Here is a 14,913-nt window from a genome sequence, read left to right as displayed (position 1 = left end):
TCTCCAGGGAAGTGAGCACAGGGCTTTGCTGAGCTCGGCCCATGAGCTCCATCACAGAAGCTACACTGAGTCAAGAGCAAGCCCAGCGGGCAGCTCACCAGGTCCTGCCCGAAGGCAGAACCAGGGTGGTGTCCTCGGAGGCAATAAGGTGCACACCGGGGGCCTGATTCTCCACTGTCACACCAGTGACTTAAATGCAGTCACACCAGCATAAAACTGGGGAGACGGAGACTCCGAGCCCAGCGCTGCCCACCAGTGTCTCCATCAGAGAATTACGGAGCAGCAGCAACATGGCATTCGCTTCAACCCCTGGCCCTTCCTCCTCCTGCACCCTCCAGTCCACGAGCTCGCCAGCGCCCGCTGCTGCCCAAACCTTTCCCCTCCTCCCTCAGCTCTGGGGTTAACGCTCCCCGCACCACACGCCGCCCACTCCACCAAGCCCAGCTTGGCTCACACCTAGTATTCATTTCTCCCACTGCTGGTCCTGAGCCGCAGAAAGCTCAGCAGGAAACCCCCAGCCCACATGGCTATCTTCTGCTATGGGTCTGATCTCATCAGTCACCTCTGCTACCTTGTCCACGCACCCAGGCTGGGGCTGCAGGATAGGCCCCTCTCTCCCAGTCCCCGCTGGTCTGGCTGGGGCTGGGTTCAGGGAGTGGGGCTCCGGCCGCAACAGGTCCAGGCTGGGTTGGGGGGTCTAGGTTGGGGCCGGCGCTAAATAGGCTGTTGCGTGGCTGCGCAGCTCACAGGGAACTTAGACTGAAACCCTCTTGCAGTTCTATGTATAGCAGTTGTTAGCAAGTGATGGCAATAACATAAATGTTTCCTAATGGAAGGTACAATAGGACTCTTCCCAGTGCCGACAGCTGGGCCAGTGGAGGTGTCATGGGCCTGGATTAGAGATACCTGTTCCTTAGTTAAGAGTTTTTAAAAATACATTAGATTAGAGACTGCAGGGTTGTTCTTGGTATTCTAGACAAAACAGGTCTGTGGATGTCCTATCTCTGGTCCTTACAAGATGCTGGGAAATTGCTTAAGGATGCAGAATCCTTGTTCTGAATGGATGGAGCCAAGGTATGAGAGGCCAAGTCTGGCTGTGATTTTTATTTTCTAGGCATGTTTTCCCCATTTGTTCAGTTTATTTTCATCCAGCTCCTGTAACTGGAGAAGGCTGAAGGGAAATTTCCTGTTACCGGTTTTCAAACAAAACTGCACAGAGATCTTACCACCTTCAGCTCCTCCGTGTAGTCAGCCTATAATTCGTTAGTTATGGAGTCAGATGGAGTCTTGTGTTGCTGGGGCAAATTTGCTGCTAAAGCTTTCCTACGAAATGAGCTGAACTAACTTGGTTTTGCCTTGAAACAATTTGCATGAGAGTACAGTCAGGTTCTTTCACTGCAGATCTGGAGATGTCTCGCGATGTTGTGTGCCTTGTCCAGTGCCTTCGGCTGATTGGAGAATCTATTTCAATGGAAATGGCATTCATCATGGAAATGGCTTGCTCCCGCCTTCAGCCTCCAGAGAAGGCTGCAGAGCAGATCCTGGAAGACTTGATAGCTAATGACATGTAAGGGAACTCTTTGTGTAACGTACATCCTTTGTGAAAAGATGAATGCACGAATTGAGGGTGCAGGGTTAGCCTTAGACAGCCCTTTACCTGAGTCTTCTAAGTGTGATTCAGGATGTGTGAATTCTAGCTCCGTAGTGGGAGATTTTCCAAGCACCTAAAGGATTTTGGAGCACGCTTCATAATTGGCTTTCAGTGGGGTTTGTGCTCCTAAATCCTGTAGCTTCTTGAAACTCTCTCCAGTGACGATTAAAGTGGCGAGGAATTCTGAGCCATGGTGTCCAGAAACAGGAGCTTCAATTTTGAGTTGGATAGTCTTCTTCACAACATGGAAGCAAGTGTATCTCTAGATAGCTAGGGAGGTTCAGCTAGCTGGTTTTAGAATGATCCTTGCACACCAACTCATGGAGCATCAGTATCCTGAGCCAAGTATAAGTTATTTCTCTCCAGAGTGGGTAGGAGAGGAGCAAGTGGATTCACCCTGAGTATGGTGCCTTCATGGGTCAAAAAGATGTTTTTTATTACAGTGGAGGGGAATTCCCCCTCCACAATATGTGGTCAGACCAATTTCACTTCTGGGTCTCTTACTATGGGGGGTCACTGATGGAGGGGGTCTGTTGACATTACATACATTGGTACCAGTGAATTTTGTTTGCCCTTACAGAGAGAATGTGATGGAAGATATTCACAGTAAGCTGCAGGAGATCAGAAACCCTATCCATGCCATTGGTGTGCTGATCCGGGAAATGGACTATGAGACAGAGGTGGAAATAGAAAGAGGTGATACGACACAACCTTTGCAGTTTGGCTAGTAAGATGGTAGTGGTTTCAGGGTTGCAGTTGACTTGGCTTCCACTCTTATCCTGTCTTTCAGCTCAGCCCCTCAATGTGCGAATGAACCTCTCTCAGCTCTATGGTAGTGGCACAGCAGTGACTGTGGTATGCCGGGGTGTGTGCAAGATGGCCGCCACCCGGTTCCTAATCTGCCGGGACTTGTTGATTTTACAGCAGCTGTTGCTGAGGCTAGGTGATGCGGTGAGTATGGCCCAGAAACCTATTATCACAGAATCCTAGAATATTAGGGTGGGAAGCGACCTCAGGAGGTCATCTAGTCCAATCCCCTGCTCAAAGCAGGACCAACACCCTCTAAATCATCCCAGCCAGGGCTTTGTCAAGCCTGACCTTAAAAACCTCTACGGATGGATTTTCCACCACCTCTATGGATAACCCATTCCAGTGCTTCACCACCCTCCTAGTGAAATAGTGTTTCCGAATATCTAACCTAGACCTCCCCCACTGCAACATGATACCATTGCTTCTTGTTCTGTCATCTGCCACCATTGAGAACAGCCGAGCTCCATCCTCTTTGGGAACCCCCCTTCAGGTAATTGAAGGCTGCTGTCAAATTCCCCCTCACTCTTCTCTTCTCAAGACTAAATAATCTCAGTTCCCTCAGCCTCTCATTGTAAGTCATGTGCCCCAGCCCCCAGTCATTTTTGTTGTCCTCTGCTGGACTCTCTCCAATTTGTCCACATCCCTTCCATAGTGGGGGGACGAAAACTGGACGCAGTACTCCATGTGTGGCCTCACCTGTGCCGAATAGAGGGGAATAATCCCTTCCCTCGATCTGCTGGCAATGCTCCTACTAATACAGCCAAATATGCCATTGGCTTTCTTGGCAACAAGGGCACACTGCTGACTCATATCCAGCTAATTCCCAGGTCCTTTTCTGCAGAACTGCTGCTTAGCCAGTCGGTCCCCAGCCTCTAGCAGTGCATGGGATTCTTCCTTCCGAAGTGCAGAACTCTGCTCTTGTCCTTGTTGAACCTCATCAGATATTGATGGATCCTTGAGCCATTAGGCTTTCAGGATCTTGATCTGCCCCGGTGCCTTAAGCTGGAGCTTTGGCTCTCTTCCTGCAGATGCTGGAGGCTGTTGAGATGTGGCCAGGCAGGCCTTTGTTGCCCTCACCCCTCATGCTTTGCCTTCATTGGTGCAAACTGTGACAAGATGGCCAATGTTAGTCTGGTGGGTCCTGCACTTTTCTTGGTGGGGAGCTAAGATGCCACCCCTTGCCCCTGTTCTTGGGGCGTCGAAGGTGGTAAAGGAGGGAAGTGGGGGAGGGGTCTGGGTTTGCTCCTCACTCTGAGCCCCAGCCCCTCTCAACCCCTGCGGGTTCTTACCCTCTTCAGTGGGGTACCTGCAGTCCTTAGATGCTGGGGAAGGGAGTCTCCCTCCCCTAGTGGGCAGGGTCCCCCTTACTTCAGTTCTCTGATTTTCCAAGTCTCACAGCACACCTCCAAGCTCCAGTCCTCTCTCCTTCCTCCTCTTCCTCTGTCTGCCTGAAGCAGGGGGTTTTATTAGGTTCCTAACAGGGCCTTAATTGACTGCAGGTGCTCCAATTAACCTGCAGCCACCTTCCCTAGTCTACAGGGAACCATGCCTTAATTAGCCTTGAGTTTATATATTTCCCCTCTAGCACTCCCACTGCTCCCTGGCCCTCCTGTATCACAAAACAAAGCAGCAATCCAGTGCTCCTGTCTTATGGTGCTGTGCGCTAGGGCAGCAGCAAGTAAATCCCTTTCTTTGTGTAGGGGAGCAGCATTTTCAGTGCTTTGTTCCCGAACAGCACCACCTGCAGGTTCCCCTCTCTTTGCATTTATTCCCCAGCTCTCCATCACAGTGGAAGAGACTGAACTGAGCAGGCTGAAGAGTAAGGCCTTTTCTGCACTGGAAAGCTGTACCACTTCAGCCAGGCCGGGATAGCTAAAGCAGTACATGTGGATGTAGTTATATCATAGTGTTTAAGGCCAGAAGGTTCCGCAAAATCATCTAGTCTGACTTCCTCTGTATCACAAATCACCAACAACCACCGAGCGCCTGGGCACTAAACCCAACAACTGACATCAGACCCAAATATTGCAGCCCGCAGGAGACTAGGCTATTAGTTGACACAGGCAAAGAATTGGAGGGACCGAGGTGCACCCAGAGGCCCGCACAATGGCAGGGAAATGATTGAGATACACCCAGATAATCTTGGCAAGTGACCCGCACCCCCACACTGCAGAGGAAGGTGGAAAAAACCTCAACCGTCATCTCTAGCTTTAGAGCTGTGCACCAGGCTAGCAGCTGCTGCTCTCCGCTCATCCAGCTCTGAAGGCAGCATCCCTGCCAGCATCAGCGCCGAAGTGAGGGTGGAAATCCCGTGGGGGGGTTGTGTCCCCGCCTGGTCCCCTTTTGGATCAGGACCCCCACTGTTACAACACCATGAAATTTCAAAAGTAAACATCTGAAACTGTGAAATTAACTATTTTTAAAATTGCATGACCGTGAAATTGACCAAAATGGACCAGGAATTTGTAGGGCCCTACTCATAGTCATCCTGTGATTGACCAATGCACCTAGGGGTCTCTCCTCCTTTGTCACTTCCAACTGATGAGCCCCCAGCTTGTAGCAGAAATTATTATTAGATCCTAAGTGCATGACCTTGCACTTTATACTATTGCATTTCATCCCATCTCTCTTGCTTCAATCTTCAAGGTCATCCAGATCTTCCTGTATAATATTCTAGTCCTCCCCCCGATTGATGATGCTTCCCAGCTTTGTATCATCAGCAAATTTCATTAGCACACATCAACTTTTTGTGCCAAAGTCATTAATAAAAATATTCAATAAAGTCCCATGATGGATCCTTGAGGAACTCCGCTAGTAACCTCCCTTCAGTCCGATAGTTCATCTTTCAACACAACCTGTTGCCTTTCTCCCTTTAGCTCGGTGGTTTTCAGACTTTTTAGACTGCGTAACCCTTTCCAAATAATGTAATCTACAGTGTACCCCTATCTGAAATAGGTTCATAATATATTTATGGTTAGATTGCCAAGTTGTCTGCCATCACACGATTTTTCACATGTACCCCATGATGAGAACTCGTGTACCCTTAGAGATACGCATTCCCCAGTTTGAAAACCACTGCATTACCTAGTTCCTTATCCTTCTTACAGTTCTTGTACTAATTCCGGTCTTCTCTAAATTAGCTAATAATTTCCTATATGATGCTGACTCAAATGCCTTACTGAAGTGTAAGTACATTAGATCTTCTGCTTTTCTCTTCTCTAAAACATCAGTTATTTTCTCAAAGAAAGAAATCAGGTTAGTGTGGCACAATCTACCTGTGTTGCAGTACGTCTCCTTTTCGGTTTACCTCCATAAATTTCATTTTTCATTATTCATTCCTTTGCAATTTGTTCTAAAGTTTTGTATTCTACGGTCAGACTAACAGGCTGTAATTGCCTGGATCAATTTTTCCCTTTCATAATAGAGGTACAGTGTTACATATCGTCCAGTCATATGGTACCACCCCCAACTAGATGGATGTATTACAAATCCTTGCTACCAGACTAGCAGTATCATGTCATAGAATCATAGAATATCAGGGTTGGAAGGGACCTCAGGAGGTCATCTAGTCCAACCCCCTGCTCAAAGCAGGACCAATCCCCAATTAAATCATCCCAGCCAGGGCTTTGTCAAGCCTGACCTTAAAAACCTCTAAGGAAGGAGATTCTACCACCTCCCTAGGTAATGCATTCCAGTGTTTCACAACCCTCCTAGTGAAAAAGTTTTTCCTAATATCCAACCTAAACCTCCCCCACTGCAACTTGAGACCATTACTCCTTGTCCTGTCATCTTCTACCACTGAGAATAGTGTAGAACCATCCTCTTTGGAACCACCTCTCAGGTAGTTGAAAGCAGCTATCAAATCCCCCCTCATTCTTCTCTTCTGCAGACTAAACAATCCCAGTTCCCTCAGCCTCTCTTCATAAGTCATGTGTTCCAGACCCCTAATCATTTTTGTTGCCCTTCGCTGGACTCTCTTCAATTTTTCCACATCCTTCTTGTAGTGTGGGGCCCAAAACTGGACACAGTACTCCAGATGAGGCCTCACCAATGTCGAATAGAGGGGAACGATCACATCCCTCGATCTGCTGGCTATGCCCCTACTTATTCATCCCAAAATGCCATTGGCCTTCTTGGCAACTAGGGCACACTGTTGACTCATATCCAGCTTCTCGTCCACTGTCACCCCTAGGTCCTTTTCCGCAGAACTGCTGCCTAGCCATTCGGTCCCTAGTCTGTAGCGGTGCATTGGATTCTTCCGTCCTAAGTGCAGGACCCTGCACTTATCCTTGTTGAACCTCATCAGATTTCTTTTGGCCCAATCCTCCAATTTGTCTAGGTCCCTCTGTATCCTATCCCTACCTGCCACTGTATCTACCACTCCTCCTAGTTTAGTATCATCCGCAAATTTGCTGAGAATGCAATCCACACTATCCTCCAGATCATTTATGAAGATATTGAACAAAACCTGCCCCAGGACCAACCCTTGGGGCACTCCACTTGATACCGGCTGCCATCTAGACATGGAGCCATTGATCACTACCTGTTGAGCCCGACAATCTAGCCAACTTTCTACCCACCTTATAGTGCATTCATCCAGCCCATACTTCTTTAACTTGCTGACAAGAATACTGTGGGAGACCGTGTCAAAAGCTTTGCTAAAGTCAAGAAACAATACATCCACTGCTTTTCCCTTCATCCACAGAACCAGTAATCTCATCATAGAAGGCGATTAGATTAGTCAGACATGACCTTCCGTTGGTGAATCCATGCTGACTGTTCCTGATCACTTTCCTCTCGTCTAAGTGCTTCAGGATTGATTCCTTGAGGACCTGCTCCATGATTTTTCCAGGGACTGAGATGAGGCTGACTGGCCTGTAGTTCCCAGGATCCTCCTCCTTCCCTTTTTTAAAGATGGGCACTACATTAGCCTTTTTCCAGTCGTCCGGGACTTCCCCCGATCGCCATGAGTTTTCAAAGATAATGGCCAATGGCTCTGCAATCACAGCAGCCAACTCCTTTAGCGCTCTCGGATGCAACGCATCCGGCCCCATGGACTTGTGCACGTCCATCTTTTCTAAATAGTCCCTAACCACTTCTTTCTCCACAGAGGGCTGGCCACCTATTCCCCATGCTGTGTTGCCCAGCGCAGCAGTCTGGGAGCTGACCTTGTTTGTGAAGACAGAGGCAAAAAAAGCATTGAGTACATTAGCTTTTTCCACATCCTCTGTCAGTAGATTGCCTCCCTCATTCAGTAAGGGGCCCACACTTTCCTTGACTTTCTTCTTGTTGCCAACATACCTGAAGAAACCCTTCTTGTTACTCTTAACATCTCTTGCTAGCTGCAGCTCCAGGTGCGATTTGGCCCTCCTGATTTCATTCCTACATGCCCGAGCAACATTTTTATACTCTTCCCTGGTCATTTGTCCAATCTTCCACTTCTTGTAAGCTTCTTTTTTGTGCCGTTCTTCTAGTATTCTGGGATGGAAATTATCCAGTTGCCCTTATTTGAGCACATTAAGGTCTTTACATTTTTCTTCCACCTCAACTGTGGCCATCTCTATCAGCCACCCTGCCTTCATGCCCATGTTTCACATTATCCCCCTTACTAAAAACCAAGGCAAAGTATTCATTGTAGATTTTGGGCCATACCTAGATTACCTTTAATCTCCTCATCCACACTGCACAGTGGCCAAAATTTATCCTTCCTTATTCTTTTTATATAATTAAAAGACATCTTATGTATCTTAATTTCCTTGCAAGAGCTAATTTAGCTTGATTGGTAGCAATTCGTACCTTTATTTCTACATTTTCTAACCTCTACGATGTAGCTTTCTTTGCTGATCAGTCTCGTTTTCCATTCCCTGTAGGCTGTTGGCCTACTCTTAAAAACCTTTAAGGTGGTTATTCATCCAGCTGGGTCTGGAGGCTTTCACTACAAGTTTTTGCCCCTTGCTTGTGATGCAAATTGCAGATAATTTTTGTATAGTTCATTTAAAGAAATTCCAAACCTCCTCCACATGTAAGTCTTTGATCTATCCAGTCCAGCTGACTTCTTTAACTAATTCCCTTAATTTCCCAAAGTCTGCCCTTTTGAAATCAAAAGCCAGGGTTGACAACCTGGTTTTGATCATCATTCCATTTAATTTAACCTGAATGAACTTGTGAACGCTTAGTCCAAGATTGATTCCTGTGACCAGCTTACCAGACTTATTAAAACCAAGTCTAAAATTGGTTCAGTGACGATTTGATGAAGAAAACTGTCTATCTCATGTCAGTATAAAGGAGCATTACACTGGTATAGCTATGCACATATAGGAATGGGAATAACTATATCCATATAAGGCACCTTCACACTGCCTACTCTAGGGCTCTTACAGATGTAACTATTTTAACCCCCCCCCCCCACTGAAATATACCAATAAAAACTTGCATGTAGTTTTATTGAGAGCCTGAGAGGTGCTGCCTCTGTAACAAGACCAATTTCAGCCTCAAATTTCCCTTTCATAATTAACAGAAAATTTTATTATCTGTCCCCTTGTGGAACTTGGAACAGCTCCTCTCCCCTCTTTGCACTTCATGCCCTTCAGATCTTTGTAGCCTTACCTCTGTGTTAAGCTTTCACTGTGTGGCCCAGGCCCTGGGTAAGGACTGAGCTGCATACCAGCTTGCACCGAAGTAGTGAAACAAAATGAATATGCAGCTTTTGTTGTTTTGGTGCCGGTCTGTTTAATGCTTTGGAATGCAAATGTCCTGTTTCCGTTTAGCATACACTCTGTGACCACTAATGGCTAGCAAGGCTGGGACCCATGCTGACCTTTGACACTCTTTGTAATGTCACTTTTGTCTTGTCTCAGCTGAAGCAGTTGGCTGTCCCTGGCCTCAGTTACAATGCTAGCTGCTTTGGTCTCCTTACAGATGATTCTGGGAGGGGGCCAGCTGTTCCAGTCTCAGCAGGACCTGCTGCATCGCACCTCTCCTTTGCTGTTGTCTTATTACCTGATCAGATGGGCGAGTCAGTGCTTGGCATCGGATGTTCCAGTCGACACGTTGTAAGTGCTTGTAAGACTATGGTCAACTCAGATCCTTGGTCTAACTTTCTTCTTGCGGGGAGGAGGAGGGTCACTTCATTGTTAATGTTCCGTTATTCTGTTCTCCCTGAAAGATTCGTGCCCCGCAGCTGAAGTGCTTCCATGTTATGTCAGAGATGGTTCTTCCTGGGTGGATGGACTGGAAGCTTTTTTAGGAATTCTACAAAGACACAAACAAAAGCTTCCCTCCTCCCATCCCCTCCCGACACTGTACAGACAAGTCCTGTGAGACTTATTGGAAGCTGCTTTTAGGCAGCTATATTAGGTTTGCTCAGTAAAACTTTGTGAAATACCAAGTGTCTAGATACATATGAAACACGGACAAAATACAGTTTGATTTTTCCCTCCCACCTTTGATTTGTTCTCTTCCTGTCCCGATTCCCAACTTGTTATATTTTTGTACTGTAATTTTGGTATAATGGTCAGTGACTGGGTTTTTACTGTTCAGTAAAAACTCATTGAAAAGTGAGTTGCTCTTTCCATCTGTTGGTCTGGAGCAGTCATATTTGAGAATCTGGACTGACGCAGAGTAGCTTTGACAACTGTAAATGATCGTTTCTCTTTCCAGCTGCATTGTGAATGGACACTGAAAATATCCAAAGCATTTTGGATTTCTGACTTTCCCTTGGGTGTACTGAGCCTGTCTTTGCTGTGCAGTGGCAGGGTTTCACACCCCGGACATTTCAGTGACCAGTTGGGTTCCATGTGGACAGTGTTGGAATGTGTAACACAGGATGTGCTTGTCTCTCTTTATAGCTAGATTTTTCTCCTCTAGGGAATCCAACCTGCAGCACTTATCTGTACTGGAGTTAACAGACACCTCAGCCTTAACACCACATAAACTAGGTAAGAGATGTGCTACAAGGTCTTCAGCTCTTAATTCTGACTTTAAGCCCATACTTTCAGACATGACTAGTGATTTTTGGGGGGGCCAAGTTCTTGGGACCCATCTTTCGATATGTTCATCACCCACTCTCTTGTGGTCCACAAAAATTGTGTGGCTAAAGTAAAGCCAGCCTCCACTCAAGCATTTCCTGTGACTTTGTGACCTAGATAAGGCTCTTTTAATGTATTTTTTGTATGTAATTTCCTACATTTTTAGAAAATGAGAAATGGTTTGTGTGTTTGTAAAGCCCCTTCCATATCGGGAGGGTTCAACCATTCTACCTCTGCCACTCAAGCCACATGGTTAACTACAATAACTAGCAGCAGGAGTAGATTCATAGATATTAAAGTCAGAAGGGACCATTATGATCATCTAGTCTGACCTTCTGCACAACGCAGGCCACAGAATCTCACCCACCCACTCCTGCTAAAAACCTCTCACCTATGTCTGAGCTATTGAAGTCCTCAAATCATGGTTTAAAGACGTCAAGGTGCACAGAATCCGCCAGCAAGTGACCCGTGCCCAATGCTACAGAGGAAGGCAAAAAACCCCCAGGGCCTCTTCCAATCTGCCCGGGAGGAAAAATTCCTTCCCGACCCCAAATATGGCCATCAGCTAAACCCTGAGCATGTGGGCAAGATTCACCAGCCAGATACCCAGGAAAGAATTCTCTGTAGTAACTCAGTTCCCACCCCATCTAACATCCCATCACAGGCCATTGGGCCTATTTAACATGAATGGTTAAAGATCAATTAATTGCCAAAATCATGTTATCCCATCATACATGTGGTCTAGCCTCTTGTCTAGAGGAAGATGCATAACACTGTGCTTGAATAACCCCATTTTGCATACAGCATAGCTCTGTATTAGCCACACTGTCCATCAGAAGGAGCCTAACACACAAATGGCTAAGCTTTGGGTCTGCCATATTGGAAACCTGGGTTCTATTTCCAGCTGGTATAACCTTTAAGTAGAAAGGGAAGCCTTGCTCAGTTGGAGGGCACAGAATTGCCAGACAGTAGAAATGAAACTTGAGCTTATGGACTCCTGGATCCCAGCAACAGGAGGAGGAGCTCTCTTGTTTGGTTTGAACTAGAGTAAATGGTGGATTTTCCGTAACTTGAAGTCTTTAAATCATGATTTGAGGACTTCAACAGCTCAGCCAGAGGTTATGGGACTATTACGGGAGAGGGTAAGGAGGTTCTGTGGCCTGTGATGTGTAGTAGGTCAGACTAGATGATCATGATGGTCCCATCTCACCTTGAAGTCTGAATCCATGAGATATTAAAGAGTAATCCAGAAACATTGGTTCAGTGTGTTAGAGCAGTGGTTCTCAGCCTTTCCAGACTATTGTACCCCTTTCAGGAGTCTGGTTTGTCTTGTGTATCCCCAGGTTTCATCTAAATACTTGCTTACAAAATCTGACATAAAAATACAAAAGTGTCTTAGCCACACTATTACTGACAAATTGCCCACTTTCTCATTTTTACCATATAATTATAAAATAAACTGATTGGAATATAAATATTGTACTTATATTTCAGTGTATAGCATATAGAGCAGTATAAACAAGTCATTGTCTGTGTGAAATTTTAGTTTGCACTGATTTTGCTAGTGCTTTTATGTAGCCTGTGCTAAAACTAGGCAGATATCAAGATAAGTTGATGTACTCCCTGGAAGACCTCTGTGTACCCACAGAGTTACACGTACCACTGGTTGAGAACCACTGTGTTAGAGTATTAAACGCTGGGTGTATAAGTAGCCTGTGGACCCCTTGTGATGAGCACAGTATACAGATTTGGCTAGGAAGAGGTTATGTCTACTAAGCTGTGTGTATGTAGTTTGTCAACCCTTTTTTCATTTGTCTTTTTAGTGTCCAGCCCTCAGACGATTGTGGAATTATTTTTTCAGGAAGTGGCCAGAAAACACATAATATCTCACCTCTTCTCCCAGCCTAATACCTCTCTGAGTGAAACTAGTTTGAACTGGCCTCATCTGATTACTGCAGTTGCTGCTGATCTCCTGCCACTCTTGTATCCTTGAATTATTAAGCCAGAGTGAAGGTGTGTCTGTAACTAAATGTTGCTCAGTACCCTGAAGCTGGAAATAGGCACACGTCTCCTTGGAGAGCCTGTCTAGTGTCTCACAATTAATGAGGCCAAAGCTGTCAATTTTGGGCTCTTGAATCCATATTTAGACCCCTTAGTAAGAGTGACCTGATTCCAGTCCTCTTCAGTAGGATTTGTGAGTGTTCAGAACTTCTCAAAATCAGGCCACCTTTTCGGTGCTCACACATGGGTTCTAAACCCTTAGCCTTAGGCCCCCAGGTTTGAAACATTTGGCTTAGATGCATGATGGAGGTGTGGGGGTGTTCTCTGAGATGATGGACTTAGCTGGACTACCCGTTTTGTCTAAGATGGGAAAACCCTGTTACAGAACAATGACTTGTGTGAACTCTGAGCACCAGAGGCTTTCACATTTCAAGCCTGTTCTTGAAGTTCTTCCCCGACAATGGACGAATTGCCCCGTTCCTTATCTAATATTCAGATGGCCCAGTAATCCTGGCTTCCTCTTCCCAGAATGTTTGATGGGCAGTTGTCAGTACACCCAGCTACAGGTAAGCGTTCTCAACACATGGCGAATGGTTTTCTCTCTCTAACAAGGTGTCTGATCCGCTTATTCTTGCAACCAGCAAAGATCCTGTGGGGGAAGAGAACAACTGGATACCAGAAACTGGCTTGCATATCACAGAGCCTCTTTGTAACCAGATAGGGTAAGAAAACCTGACAGGCTTAATGGGGGTTGAGAAAACCTAATATGAAAGTATATTAAGGATGGTTTCACATGGATGTTCTCTCAGCCCCTCTTGCATCTGAAGACCAAGGTGTCACAGTTCAGGGCTAGCACCTTTCACCCCTTTCAGCTTACAGGCTTCTTGCCTTCACCTGCCCTGGGATGAAATCCTGGCTGGGATGTCCCCTCTAGGACCAACCACAGAAGTAAGTCAAAGGGGTTGATACCCGCATTGTTCTTTTTTGAGGGCTCTGAAAAATGTTTGTCCGCTCCTGCTGGAATTAACACCTGGTAACCATGGGGGAAACACAGTAACAATCAAACAGATAGCACATATAATATTAAAAAAAATTAAACATCTTCCACATTCTTCCACCACTCATAAAAGAGACAGCCAGAGGTTAAGAATTTAGTGACATTTGGGAGTAGTTCCTTGATAAATGTCAATAAATTGTATTATACAGCACAGACTGTGCAGGAAGTATTTGAAGTTGATGTGCACAAAAGTTTAATACTTTAGTTATTTTCAGCAAAGCCCAGAAAAGAGGCCTTAGGCTGTATTTGTAGAGTTTGTTGGTGGGGAGTTCTGCGTCTCAGGTCCCATTCTAAGGTGAGGTGCTGTAGGTGTGTAGCATTTTCCCTTTTCTGGAGCCTGATCAAGTGACTGTGCAGCGGTGTGACTAAAACTCAGGAATCTGAATCTCCAGGCACCTGTTAGGTATTACATCATGAGGCTCACTATTGTCTGTAATGCAACAATGTAAACAGGTTAACTTCAAGAGCAGACATAGACTACTTCTGTGAGCCCATTTGGAGAACTGCAATTTCAGTCAGGGAGCGATGTACTGAGCACACCCATTTCAATATGAGCTACTATTTCCAGGCGTGTTTCTGTGCATTACTCAGTTCTCAGATTTATCTTCTGAACTATAACTTCATGCTCTTTAGCCAAAGGGATTTTTTTTCTTTTCAGTTTTTGGTGCTATAACTCTGAATTTTTTTACTCTTCTACGCTGAAAAACAGCATGTTTCTTTCACTGCACACTGATGGAAAATGTTAGTGTAGTGAGTTTGAAGGCCAATTGCTACTGAATTATTCATGCCACACATTTTCTCTTGTACATTTTAGTAGGACATAAACAGGCTCTTTGTCCCCGAATGGATTATTTCTGGGGACGGGGATCAGCGTGTTGCAGTGTGTTTACAAAATGGATTGCACCTGGGGCAGGGATTGGTCTGCTGCAGTTTATGTACAAAAACCCATATATTCAACCTTTCTAAAAGAATGTCAGAATTCCAAAGCATTCAGTTCAGGAAATGGCAAGGTTCTTTGTGCCACCTGATTTCTGCCTCCTTGTATTTGTGTTATGGTACGGTCTTTGATTGCATGATCACACACACTCTTTTCCTGCAGGGCTGCTACCTTATTCATGTCCCAGGAAGGGCAGCAGGAAGATGTTCAACTTTTATTTTTGTCCACTGTTTAAGTGGACTGTCCCTCCCACCCTGCAACCTTCTGCTCCATCCACCGAAGGCCTACATGTAATCTTGGTTTATATGGATGTAAATTTGGAACAATCTCAATGAATTTACTCCAGATTTACATCCTGGTGATCACAAATAGAATGTTACCCAAAATAAGAGACAGATTCCCTGGCTCCACTGAATGAGGGATGGGTGCT

At 45.6% G+C, this 14,913-nt stretch overlaps 1 protein-coding gene across 1 annotated transcript in view; it reads left to right on the top strand.

The window, feature by feature from the left end:
* Positions 1–14,913, top strand: part of NUP160 (nucleoporin 160) — a 57,804-nt gene that overhangs the window by 23,390 nt on the left and 19,501 nt on the right. Inside the window, exons 15-21 of the mRNA XM_074954483.1 lie at positions 1,402–1,567; positions 2,232–2,347; positions 2,442–2,602; positions 9,380–9,513; positions 10,328–10,398; positions 12,312–12,471; positions 12,986–13,055. Coding sequence (XP_074810584.1) covers positions 1,402–1,567; positions 2,232–2,347; positions 2,442–2,602; positions 9,380–9,513; positions 10,328–10,398; positions 12,312–12,471; positions 12,986–13,055 — 878 coding nt within the window. The remainder of the gene's footprint in view (positions 1–1,401; positions 1,568–2,231; positions 2,348–2,441; positions 2,603–9,379; positions 9,514–10,327; positions 10,399–12,311; positions 12,472–12,985; positions 13,056–14,913) is intronic.

The sequence above is a fragment of the Natator depressus genome, chromosome 6 (genome assembly GCF_965152275.1).
Source record: "Natator depressus isolate rNatDep1 chromosome 6, rNatDep2.hap1, whole genome shotgun sequence".
Taxonomy (NCBI): Eukaryota; Metazoa; Chordata; order Testudines; family Cheloniidae; genus Natator; species Natator depressus.
The sequence above is the reverse complement of the archived record's forward strand: the minus strand, read 5'-3'. Positions and strand labels throughout refer to the sequence as shown.